This window comes from Hippoglossus stenolepis, chromosome 5 (genome assembly GCF_022539355.2).
Source record: "Hippoglossus stenolepis isolate QCI-W04-F060 chromosome 5, HSTE1.2, whole genome shotgun sequence".
In the NCBI taxonomy this organism is placed as follows: Eukaryota; Metazoa; Chordata; class Actinopteri; order Pleuronectiformes; family Pleuronectidae; genus Hippoglossus; species Hippoglossus stenolepis.
Window position 1 is genome coordinate 11,029,919 of NC_061487.1, and position 13,417 is coordinate 11,043,335.

At 42.4% G+C, this 13,417-nt stretch overlaps 1 protein-coding gene across 1 annotated transcript in view; it reads right to left on the bottom strand.

The window, feature by feature from the left end:
• The window catches only part of LOC118110101 (PDZ domain-containing RING finger protein 4), a 134,631-nt gene extending 122,276 nt beyond the window's left edge, over window positions 1-12,355 (bottom strand). Inside the window, exons 1-2 of the mRNA XM_035157703.2 lie at window positions 11,597-12,355; window positions 11,376-11,465 (exon numbers count right to left, since the gene is read on the bottom strand). Coding sequence (XP_035013594.1) covers window positions 11,376-11,465; window positions 11,597-11,938 — 432 coding nt within the window. The 5' untranslated portion in view covers window positions 11,939-12,355. The remainder of the gene's footprint in view (window positions 1-11,375; window positions 11,466-11,596) is intronic.
• Between the last annotated feature and the right edge of the window lie 1,062 nt (window positions 12,356-13,417).

Consider the following 13,417-nt stretch of genomic DNA (forward strand, 5'->3'; position numbering starts at 1 on the left):
CCAACTGCTCTTTTCCCAGCTAGTGATTAAATATCTATCAACAAAGCCTACAAATTGATTGTTGAGATCATAACAGTGTTTATAATGTTGTCACTTGCTGAAATAACTGCAAAGATTTTAATTATCTGTGTTACAGGGGAAAAAAGGAACATGCAAGTCCACTTGAAACAATCACGTTCCTTTCAAGACGTTGAAATCATCTGTAGGACAGCAGCGATCGTGATGAATATTCATACTCCATTTCTCTGTGAGCCCATTCAGCTAATTAAAAACACGTCCATCAGAGCTTCCTTCCTCAGATCCAGCAATAACATGAAGGTTGTGATTTGAATGGAATTAGTCGGCTCTGTCTGGATTCAACACTAATCGACTGAACCTGTCACTAACTAGTTCCCAAGAGGTCACGCAACACTGGGCAAACACCACTCTAGTTATTACAGCGAGAAGGCAACTCAAGGTGATGAAGGTGACAATGGGAGGAGACCGGAAATAATGGAGCTAATTCATATTTATGAGCAGTTTTTTTCTAGAAAATTAAGCCTGTGTGTTTTTTTAGATTGAAACTCAGCAGGTATTTTCATTTTGGTATAACTACTACTCCATCTCTTCATAACCACAGCATTGACTGTATATAAAGATCCATGACATGACTGCTCCCCAAAAGTGAGGCCAAAGCGTCTCAATCGCCACCTGGTGGCTGACTACAATATCTGTCATAAAGCCCGCCTCCTTCATGTTAGTGAATGGGATATGAACGAGTGACTGAAAAGTCATGATACGCATCAATAATTTTTCTAAACGATGGTTTCTGTCATTTTAGGTAGTTTGATCACAGAGTTTTCAATGCCATCGAAACGGGGTGAAACATCATCATCGACAGCTGAAACTGACTCACGATTGGTCAAGTACATATGTTATAAATAGAACCTCGGCACAGCAGCTCCATCCCCTGATCGCTACGGCACAGACTCCAAATGACATCAACGGCACAAGATGGCAACGTCCATATTTTGGCTTCAATTGTGGATAGTGGTAGGAAGTGGAGATAAAGTCTAGGAAACTGCCACAGGCAGAGAGTTGGCTGAGCAAAGCTGAACAACTGGAAATAGGAAGAAAAAAAAAAAACAGTTAGCCTGGTTCTGTTGAAAATGATGTGTGATAATTCATCAGCCTTAAAGGTGCTTTTAGATAAGATTATTTTACCTTTGGACAGAGCAAGGCTAACAGTTTTCTCCTGCTTCCACTTGTTGTGCTAATCTAACATAACTTGTTTCCAGCAGAAACATTTAAGAGAGACACTCAAGAATGGTAAAGATCTTTTTATCTGACCTGTCAAAGTTTCCATTTGAACGATCCTCATTATCTCTTTATCTTAAAATCTCCCGACTGAAACATTTGCTCATTCTTAAAAGGGCCAGGTCACCCAAATCACAAAAAAAAATGTTTTCTCATCATTGCTATGGGTATTCGGATTTAATTTACCAAGCTGAAAACAGTTGAAAGTTCAGACTTTTTCTAAAAGGGGACACTTTCTGAGAAATGTTGCAACAGCAAACTAAATTCCTCCTTCGTATTGTCAAGGCAGCAGAAATCTCAATAACTGATTATCTTCAAATCTGGACAAATGAAACCGAATCTACAATAGTGGCAAGACACCACCAGAGCTGACTGTCTGATAAACCAACACTCCCTGCCTGTGTGTGTATTGCTCCAGTGTTGCATGCTACAGAGGACTTGTGGATTTAAGACGAATTGTTCTACCGTTTTCTTCCAGTGAACAATGCCCGACACAGCGGAGCACTGGCCTTTAAGGTGAAATGAGAGCGAGGACTCAGAGGGGAAGGTTTGTTTTGATCCCTTGTCTTGGCAGGCGTATGGTGGCGTGCCAGTGTTTGCTAATACCCTGAACACCTGGCATATTACACAGGCTTATCCCTTTCCTCAACACCTCCCTAATGTACTGCACCCGACTCCCACTGCACAATTGTTTCTCTGACGATACGGCAGCTCTGCCCAGATGTAATTAAGCCCTAATCCTCCCGTTGACAAAAGGCAGAGGAAGCGTGAATTCAGTATGCAGATGAATGTGCAGTAAATACAGTGTAGAGCCACGGTGCTTAATGATGCTACACCTCCACTGACAGGCCAGAGGTAATGTCACAGTCTCCTCTGATGAAGGTCACAGTGAGGGGTCCAACATGGAACACACAGAGGGACTTTAAATTGTGTGTATTATCTGTGATGGATTCAACATTGTGAGGCTCAGCTTGTGCAAGTGGCTCAGGTTTAACTGACTATAAATGTTGAAACAGCTCCGATGCTGGTGACTCCAGGATCTTTGACCACGACTACTGAAAAAAATCAGTGATATAATTCAAGGTTTTCATAATCAGTGGCCGAGTACAACTGTTGCACCAAGAGGTGACCTGATGTAGACTGCACAAAAATGGAGGACAGAGAAGGAGGAAGATGAAAAATATGAAATCTTCATGTTTTTTTTTGTTTGTTTCTTTTTGGATTGTTTATCTAAAATCTAAACTAGAATGGCACTCAGTAGAGCGCAGACCTCCTTCAAGACCCAACAGTCTCCTTAAAGTCGATCAAGCTGCACTAAATTTAACACACTCATATCAGTTCCCTAAATATGTATGAATTTGTTCATCAAGCTCCATGAATTGTTCCCTGAAATATAACCTCTGAAATAAAAGGAATTTAACATGTATACATATACAGTCTGGGTAGAATTTCAATATCTCTGATTTTGGAGACGAATATCTGACCCTGACATTAAAAGTAAAGATCTGATACACAACAGCAACAATTTTTCACCACAAAAATTTGAAAGACGATGAAATCATTGGAGCTTTAAAGAGACTTTGTCTGTCAGGTATTGCACTGGCACTGTCTGTGATGGATTACACTTCAGAGGAGAACAGTTGGTCTCAGTAGTCTTACTGTGGAAGGTTCAGCTACAACTTTACCTCATTAAAAGCTCTGATGAGAGAGTGGCCACTGCTGTTTGAGTGTGTGTGTGTCTATGCACACACGCAGCTGGCCCTGTACACTTGTGTACATGCTGACTCAAGGTTTTCTCTGTAATCTCCCTGTAACAGCTGTAGGCTGAAGCCACATGTTTATCAAGACTATGGAGGAGATCAGTTGGTCCGTGTGAGTTCAAAAGGCCTCAGGTCACTGACTAACTGCAACCTGGGGTGGGGAGAAGATGGGAACGGAGGGGGCGACTGGATTTAGATGTGACCACAAACATTTAGCTGGTGAATCAACTTCACAACAAACGATTTTCTCATCACGCCAAGAGACGGAGGAGAGTGTTCGGTTGCACCAGAGCTCCTGAGTACAGAGGAGTTTTCCACCACATCAGTTAGAAGAGGTCTAGTTAAGAGATGTAAACTCTATCGTCTGTGCCAGGCGTATACAAATGTGTGAGAACTTTCCAACTGAACATACACTTGTGAAACCATTTACATGTGTACGAGCACATAAGCAGCTCCTTGCTCACAGCGAGTTACCTTAAAAGCACCACAGTAGGAAGTGACCTGGAAAGTTCCTGAGTTTTGACACTGAGCTTTTGTCCAGATGTCGGCTGTTGAGTCAGTCACAGAGGAGCGAGAAAGACCGGCGCGGTGGAGAGCGAGTCATTTAAGAGGTGTGAATAAAGTGGAGCGTTCTCCTCCTCGGTGACGGAGATGATGAATCGCTGCAGTCACCGTCTGCTTCCTGCGCTTCAACCTGAGAACAGAGCTACAGTACAGGCCCGGGCTACATCCAACATCTGCTCCACTCAAACCACATTCCTTAGAAGAAACACACACTCAGCACAGTAAGAGTCTGCAGATACAGAACTAACAAACTGGGGGAAAGTCAATACTGAGAATATAGAATAGCAAAGGCATGTGTGCACACAAGTACACAAAGTTTGTCAGACAACATATACAGGAGCTGTAATAGAGTCACTGCTATTCGGCCAATTCTAGGAGAGAAATACACATGTACTGTAGAAGGACTGTATTTGACAAGTATTTTAATTCATTAGGCTGCTGATTGTTTGGTCTGTAACATGTCAGAAAATTGTGAAACATGGCATTCACAATTTCCCACGACCTAGAGAAGACTTCTACTTTCTTTTTTGGGGGGCCAAACCACAGACTGTACATAAAGATGGACGACTCTCCTCTTCCTCCCACGAGGCAGTAGTGTTCAATGGGATGGAGCCGTGGCAGCGAGGTGCCGCCGATACACTTGACCAATTCTGAGTGAGTCTCAGATATCATTCATGACGTTACACCCCGTATTTATAACATCAAATCTCTAATTAAAACCAAACATAATGAAAAATGAACACTTGAACAAATATCAGTGTGATAAGAACGACCTATATTGACGATCATCATTGATGAAAAGTTATTTGACGTCTTCTTTGACTTTTTGGTTTGGTCCATGTCCCATCCACTAACAAGGAGGAGGTGGGGTTTATGACCTATACTACAGCCAGCAACTGAGATGCTTTGGCTTCACTTTTGGAGCTGTCATGTCGTCCATTCTTATATGAAGTTAGGTTAAAACCCTAACCCACCCCCCCCACACACACACACACACACAAATGAGAAGCAGAAACTTTGAATAAGCTCCAAAATATATTACTTATGATGCTGATGAATTTTCCATTTACCGATTCAGCTTTGTATTGGGCTACAATAAATATATACACTAATAATATTAATATTAAATACCCACATATTTTGATGGGATAAAAGTGACAGTGTAATAACTAAGAACAAGATAAATACTAGGATATCAGATTTTTTTGTAAAATAATTCTACAAATGATCGGATTGTAATATTTTTTCCAACCAGTTTACATAAATGAGGCTAAAACTACCATAAAGATTCAGGAGGGAAGGATGTATCACTGGTCTGCTGTATTTCACTGCATTATTATTAATTTGGGTGAATCTAATAAACCAGTAACTTCAGGCATAAACAGCTGCTGAACTTACTGTATGTTTCACTCTGCAGATGTTTCCAATCAGTGCATTTTAAATAGGAACATCATTTGTCATCACAGTGTGAAAATTAAAACAGTCGTAAACTCGAATCACTGTTATTTAATCTCCAACATCCCGCAGACCAAACTTACACACATCGTATTGGCATTTATTAAAAAAGGGCCCTTTCAGCAGATTGGGACCAATTTACCCAGAGCGCACCTCTTTACGAGCGGGGTGGTCTTAAACCGAACAGTTTTGTTTTTCACACCACTTGCCTAAAACTACAGACCTGGGAACCCAAAGTAACACACACACACACACACACACACACACACACACACACACACACACACACACACACACACACACACACACACACACACACACACACACACACACACACACACACACACACACACACACACACACACACACACACACACACACACACACACACACACACACACACACACACACCAAAAGGGCCATGATGTATTCTCCAGCCGCTGCTCTCGGTTTGGTCCAAATTCCCAACCTTGGAATCTGAAGTATCCTAATCTCAATATCTGCCTTGTTAACTACCTGCCAAGAGCCTCCAGCAACAACACTGTGTTTGCCAAAACAGCACCTAAGAAAATAGTGCAAATTCATTCAACTAATGACATTTCTATAAATATGCATGCAGATAAACTGGAGTGGGACCTTAAACAAGAAGGCTACTAAAGAAGAATTGAATAATTAAGGGCTTATCTAAATCTAAATTTTCTTATCCGACACATCTAAATCAAAGCAAGCTGAAGTTTGTTTTAGCTGCCTCGTGTGTGTTTGTCTGTCGCATTGGAGAGGAAATAGGAAATGGGGAGCAGGGCGGTCCCTCCAAACAGCTGACACGTAAATTCAGAGTAATCGACGTCCCAAACCGAGCAGAACAGGTACAGAGAAGACCTCCAGAGCAGTGATGAACACGGAGCTCCATATTTACTGCTCAACACTAACCGTGCAGTTGGAGGGAATTGTGTGACTGACCCAATTTCCACATCTCCCAATCCCATTGTTCTCTTCCCTGAGCTGTGAGAGAAACCGACTTTCTGCTCTGAAAACAAGCATTTTCTCCCATTTTTCATCTAAGTGCTTCGGAAAGTTTGAGCACAGAGCGAACATAAAACTGTCGAGACAAGCAGTAAAAAGATGTGTACAACTGTGAGCCCAACTGATGTGACCAATCTGCCTTTGTTAGAGGACACAAACACACACACATACAGAAATAGGTTTTTTTTCCTGTCAGGTAGTAAACATACATCTTTTTATCTCCCCAATCCAGCCACGCCAACATCAAACTTCTATGGACCAAAGATGTTGACACAAAAACTACTGGACAGATTATCACAAACATGATGAAAGGACGTGGTGCATCAGGGAAAAACCCATTACATGTTTTGTCTGGATCCACATGAGGGGACAGGATTTTTTTCCCCAACTTACTTTAACATTGGGTGTTTTTCAACTTTTTCCTGGATTCCTCAGAGAATAATTCATGGATCTTGATTTGAAAAAAAAAAAAAACAGACACGTTTAAAGGTTTGGTATTGGTGAGTTTGTGGACTTTCTGGTGAATTTAAATGCGGCTTAAAAAAGGAGACTGTTGGGTCTTAATGCATGTGCTCTACTTAGTGCAATTCTAGTTTGTTAGAAAGCAGGATTACACAAAATCTACAGGTCCAGAAATGTTCTCTCACTTTATTTAAAATTTGAAGGCAAGATGTTTTTTAACATTTGCTGAACTCGTCACTTAAATTAAAATTTTTACAGATTCCTCACAATAGTTTATGGATCTTGATGAAAAAGCGGATTGGTAAGTGTGTGCAATTTCATGCAGAACCAACTAAAAACCTGGATCTGGTGGGTTTAAATGTGATTTCATAAGGGCGTAGGCTTCTCTCAGCTCTATGGTAAGAAATAGGGCGAAAAACCTGTAAGATAAGATGTGGCCTTAGTTATAAAGCTTATTTCAATATAAGGGGACTGTTGGGTCTTAGCAGAGGTATGCGCTCTACTGAGTGCAATTCTAGTTTATTATCTTTTCTATTTTAAGGCTCAGTTCGGGGAAGAAAGATCAAATACAGGGGCATAAAATCAGGAGGTCATGAATTCATCTTTTCTCTTATCGTGAAGCAATCTCCTCCTGTCATAGTGTTGTGGAAGCAAACAAACCGGCCTACTTTCATCCACACCTGTCACGCAAGATTGAATTTTGATGACACTGATACTCAGTTTGTGCACTCTCCCTCCCTCCCTCTTCCCCACCCCTTTCTTTTCTCCTGATCTGAACAAAAAGAAGAATTAGCAGGAGCTACTGGGCTCTCTCGCTCTCACACAGGTGAAAAGGTCTTGGTATTTTGTGTCAGAGGCCCCTTCGCTGATGTGTCACAGGCACAGACTGGGTCAACTAAATGGATTTTCTACCTCCTGTGTGGGGCACACTGTCGGCAGCATTTGTAATGGGTGACTAAAAGACCCCATCAACTCTCAAGAGCATGTAAATATTTCCTTAGTTTCCATTGACTTCCAAACCAGAGTGTGGATTTGGTGGAGGAGGACTGGACGAGAAGTGGAACCGTTTCACCTCAGCTGTGGTTTCCCTTCACTGCGTTCATCAGGTTTTAAACAAACATACGGGCAGATGAAGACAACTGTATATTTTTACAATGGTGACTAATCATGCTGCCGCTTCAATGCTGTGTTTTGGTTTCATTATCTTTATTCACCACAGCAGAACTGGCTGACTCACCCCCAGCCACCGACTGTGCCGACTGTCAGGCCAGTGAACACAATCAGCTGGATCGAGATCAGTACATGTCTGAGGTACAGTACAGGGGAAATCAAACCGCTGTCAGAGAGCTGATTTTACAGAAACCAACAGGATCCCTGACGGTAAAGAACAACTGGCATGTGGGGAAATGCTCAGTTGTTCAACAGACTGTTGAATTTTATATTGTCCACAAAACCACTGGAACAATATTGTAAGTAAATGAAAAGTACAATTTAGCCATGAGGTAAGGTGTAACTAAGTTTATGAAACTGTGAACAGTGATCCATTCATAGCTTAGAAACTGTAACTAGGCACATCCAGCGTGGCAATCTAGACCAAAGACCAATACTTGAGTAGTCAGCAGTCATCTTTTCAAAAAGATGTTCGGAGAATGGGGTAAAACATTATAATTGACAGCTGAGCCTGACCTGTGACTGGTCGAGTGCAGGCGTTAAGTGTCCTCCATATTTTGGCTTAATTTCTGGATAGTGGAAGGAAGTGGAGACGTGTCATTCATCTTTATACACAGTCCATGTTCAAAACTAAGGAGATTACGCTAACTGGATACGTTATTTTATAGGGTAACAGGTTGCATTAGAAAAACTAATGTTCACAATGGCACAATTTTTTTTAAATAGTGTTCCCAACAGTGTAAGAGCTGGTCTTGGAGGCTACTAAAACCAGTTTGGTAAACGTTCGCCACTCCATTCTGCACTTCATCCAGCCAAACACACCGGCCAAGTAACCGTTACTCATCAACTAATCCACATCCCATAAAGCCATTTTCGAGAAATCGAAAACCTGATTCCTGCCATTGCAATGAAATGATCACCAGCTAGTAAAGAATTGCCAGGTTCCATGCTAGACCAGAGAACTCCACAGGCAAAACAGTAGTAACTTAATGGGCTCGGCAAAGGGTCATTTAGGCTTTTTTCCATCCACACATTGAGGCCTTGAACGTGAGGATCCATAACTGCTACTGTTTACTCTACATCCAGCTCTGTTGTCCATGCAGACAGCAGCACTTTCACCAACAAAGTGAAAAACTTTGATGCACTGTAAACCAGCTCTCCCGAGTATTGGATAACCCATTTGAAAAAAAGCACAAAAGGAGAAAACACACAGTGAGAAAACTATTAAAGACGCATTAGAGAGGAGGTTTTAGATGAGGGGGGGAAAAAAGAGCTGAAAATAGAGGCACAGCCGCTGCCCAACACTGGCAGAGGAGAGGGGACAGTTTTCCACATTAATCAGAAGTGTGTGTGTGTTGCACTCACAGGCTGTTAGAGAGAACTATTACCACAATTAAACTCTCACCAGCGACCCAAACATAACACATAATCTGTGGATGGAGGGTTAATAACACAAACTTTGACCTTACTAAAACAAGAGCTATTATTACATTTGGCAGGGACTAAATTATTCCCTGCAACACCACAGGACCCAGACGCAGTTAGAAACTTTCTCCATAGAGTTTAGCCATAGATTAGACGACATGGATGAGGATGTAAGCACGACATATTCCCTGCTGCCCTGAGAAAACACTCAGGCTGCAATTAACACTTAATCTGAGCAGGTCACACCAGAAGTGAGAGGATTTGTTTTCTAGTGAAGCTGCAATAACTAATGAATCCTCAGGAAATGAATTAACAACATTTCTTAAAATACAAATTTTGTATCATATAAAAAACATTAATAATGATCATAATCCAGGAAATCAAATCTAAATAAATGAGCCAAAACAATTATATGTCGTACTGGAAGCAATTGTAATCAAGACTACAGTTTTCTAACGTCTTAAAATAAAAATATAATAATGAAATAAGATAAAAATCCTGGAAATAAAATATGAATTTAAGACAATATGATTATATGCCATGCAGGGAGAAATTGTGATGAAGACAACAATTTCCTGACACCTTAAAATAAATCTAAATTATTAATGTGGAAAATAACCAAAACATTGATCAATGAAGAAAATAATTGGGTGAAGCCCTACTTCCCTATTTTTCAATTTTCTACCATGTCTGCAGAAGATATGGGCAATGTTTCCATTTCCGTGATTTCACACAATGTTTCTGTATTTTCATTTGTTGGATTAAAAACACTGCATTAGGTCACTGAACATGTCATTGAATCACTGGCCTGCTGAGAGCTTTGTTTTCTTTCCGCTCCGCTGGTCGAAGCCCAGACTCCTGTCAGGACGCAGTGATTAGAGGTGAAATGTGATAAGGTGTTCTGACCCCAAAATTTACCTCCCCCCCACCGACAATGATATTAGATCAGCTCTCAACCATGGAAAGAGAGAAAAAGAAAAATAGCACTTTTAAAAGCATCTCACAGCAGATGGACAAAACAGAGAGAAAATGATATCAGCTAACTGCTCCGCAGAAGTGAGACGCTACTGAAGTGATCACGCAACATGGAGTGTGACGACTAATGCTAGGCTATCAAACAATATCAATAATCATCGCAATATCATTCTAATCAACAGCAATATATCATAAAGAAGAGTTTAAAACCACAACTGTCACTCAGGAGCCTTTAAACTCAGTTGAAAGAAACAATAATGTGACATTTATCGTGACAATCATCGATATCCAATAATATGAACAATTCTTGATATGCTATTTAGCAATATCGCCCAGCCCTTGTGACGACTATGATACTTGATTCCATTGTCAATGAACCAACAGGGGAGATGTGGGTAGAGGGTATGTACCATAAAGCAGCCCACAGCCCCAGATATCCACCACTCCATCATTCACTGTGATCCCCAAGTCAACATTTACACTGTGAATTGTGTGGTAGTGGGTTTAAAGGCTGAGCTGAAGCAGCAGGTGGAATCAGAAGAAGTAAAACCCACTAAACATCAACATCAGTGTGAAGTGAGGGAGTGAACACTGAGAGTAACAAAATGTATAATTGCTGCCTTTTGTGGATGTTTGATATATGCACAGTCAAGCTTGTGTTTTCTTACTCCTGTGGTGACAGTGGCATTGTTTATTTTCTATGTACATTCAGTTGTTTCTATTGGGTATGTTGGACTCTGAGGAGGATCACTGTGAGTTCATTTATAATGCGAGTAGTTGTTGGGGGTAGGACAAAGTAAGCATGTTTCTTTCCCCCCTGTTTATGTTACTTATTAGGAGTCTGTTGATTATTTGATTAGAGTCCTTCATATGCATGTGTGCCTGTGTGTGTGTGTGTGTGTGTGTGTGTGTGTGTGTGTGTGTGTGTTTATCAGCATACATAGGACCTACAAACGTTTGTTTTGCTTTTTCTTAATCTGGATGTATTGAAAACATGCCGACTCCTGAAGAGGCCACCGTCAGTGAGATCTCCACTACACTACACGTCATGACATTAGATTTAAGGGGAGGGGGGGAAGAGATGTTTTACATGTCATTCACACTCAAGTGTTTTGTGTTTTATGTCTCTCTCGTGATGTGCATCTATCTGTGTATCAATGAGCAACACAAGCCAGTGTCAGCAGCAGTGGGCCTTCGGACTGAACGTCCACACAGAAGCTGTATTCAGTGAGGAGCTGCTCCTACCTCAGGCTCCTCGACCTGCTCCTGTGGCTCTGCACGTGTGGATTCCTCTGATCGGTGGCCCTGCGTGTCAGCAGCTGTCTCCACATCACTCTGTATCAGCCAATAACACAGGAGAGCGGAAGGTGAATCAGCACGTCATGTTCTGAAGTGAGCTCCATGCCGGTGTCACTCACTGCAGCTCACAGGCCTATAACCAATCAATCCAAAAGAGTCCCCCTCACCTTGCAGTGTCCAACCATCTGCTGCGCGATGCTGTTGATGTGCACCATGTACTGGTGCAGTCTGCGCTGGTACTGGAGAGCAGCGAGCTGAGCCTGGTTCTGGAGCCTGCACACCTGGGCCAGCAGGAGCTGCTCCCTCCTGTTCCACCTGAGCCTCGACATCCGGGCTCCGTGCTCCACAGCGGCGCTCCTCTCCTCCAGCGCATCGGTGACCGTGCGGAGCGCCTCCACGCAGCAGTGCTCCGCTTTGAGGGCGTCCTCGGCGGGCAGAGGGAGCCCGCATCCCCGCTGGCAAACACCCGCACCGCGGTGATCCGTGTCCGACTTCCTCTGCGAAGCCATCCCAACCGGTTTCCGAACTTTGTTCCAGCGCAACCGGCGCAGAGAAAGTGTCTACGCAGCCCAAAGAGTTTGGGCAAAGTTACCGGACAAGTCTAAACACATGGACGCGTGAGTGCGCGGAGAGTTAGTGCGGTCTGCGCAGGTCAGGTGGAGCTGAGGGGCTGCACCTCCTCTCTGTGAGGAGCTGAGGGGCTGCACCTCCTCTCTTTCCTCTGTCAGGAGCTGAGGGGCTGCACCTGCTCTCTGTGAGGGGCTGAGGGGCTGCACCTCCTCCCTATCCTCTGTCAGGAGCTGAGGAGCTGCACCTCCTCTCTATGAGTCGCTGAGGGGCTGCACCTGCTCTCTGTGAGGAGCTGCACCTCCTCTCTGTCCTCTGGCAGGAGCTGAGGAGCTTCACCTCGTCTCTGTGAGGAGATGAGGGGCTGCACCTCCTCTCTGTGAGGAGCTGCACCTCCTCTTGTCCTCTGTCAGCAGCTGAGGGGCTGCACCTCCTCTCTTTCTGGAGCTGAGGGGCTGAACCTCCTCTTGTCCTATGTCAGGAGCTGTGGGGCTGCACCTCCTCACTGTGAGGATCTGCACCTCCTCTGTCTGGAGCTGAGGAGCTGCACCTCCTCTTTTGTGCTCAGGGTCATCAAACCTCTGTCTCTGCTGCCCACATACAATAACATGTTGACACAAATTCTTTTATTTTATCATTCGTTGATAAACATTTTTTCAGTTGTATTTATTCAATTTGATAAAGGATGATGAAGTTGTATTGTTTTGTATTTACATGAGCACCATCTCTGCAGTGTGGATTTTTTTATTGAAGTTTATTTTGGCTGTGTGCTGTGGTGAGATGATAGTAAGTGTACTTAAGTACATTTCATGTATCTGTACTTTACTTAAGTATATTTTTTACAATGCATTGTGTTACATGTTCACATCGTTTTTTTTTGTTTTTTTTTATTTATTTTTCTTTAAAAGTAATGAGGGTAATTGGTCCAATTGAATAAGTTGACCATTCCACTGCATGTTGGACCATTGCATCAGAGAATATTACACAAATATACTTTTACATTTAAAACATTAATAATATTTAGGAGTAAGTACTTACTTACTTTTACACATGTAGAATTGTTAATGTGATACTTTCACCTGAGTGCATTTTTGTCTATTTACTTGTACTTTTACTATAATAAAGTAGAAGTACTTCCTCCACCACTGGTTGTGTGCAGTTTGGTTTCATTGTGTGATACAGATCCTGTCCAGCAGAGGTCTCTCATCCTCACACACGTCACTTCACTTGGAAACAGATCCTTCAGACTGAGATGGAAATGACTCAGTTAACAACTTTTACCAGTCCACATCATGATTGACATTATCAGGGTGCTTTTTTATTTTACCTCGTCTTAACCCTATTAAATGAATGGAGTTTACTTTCTGCTCAGGTTCTGCAGCGACGCCATGTCAGTGAAACCCGTCCCAAGGGGTCGGGGC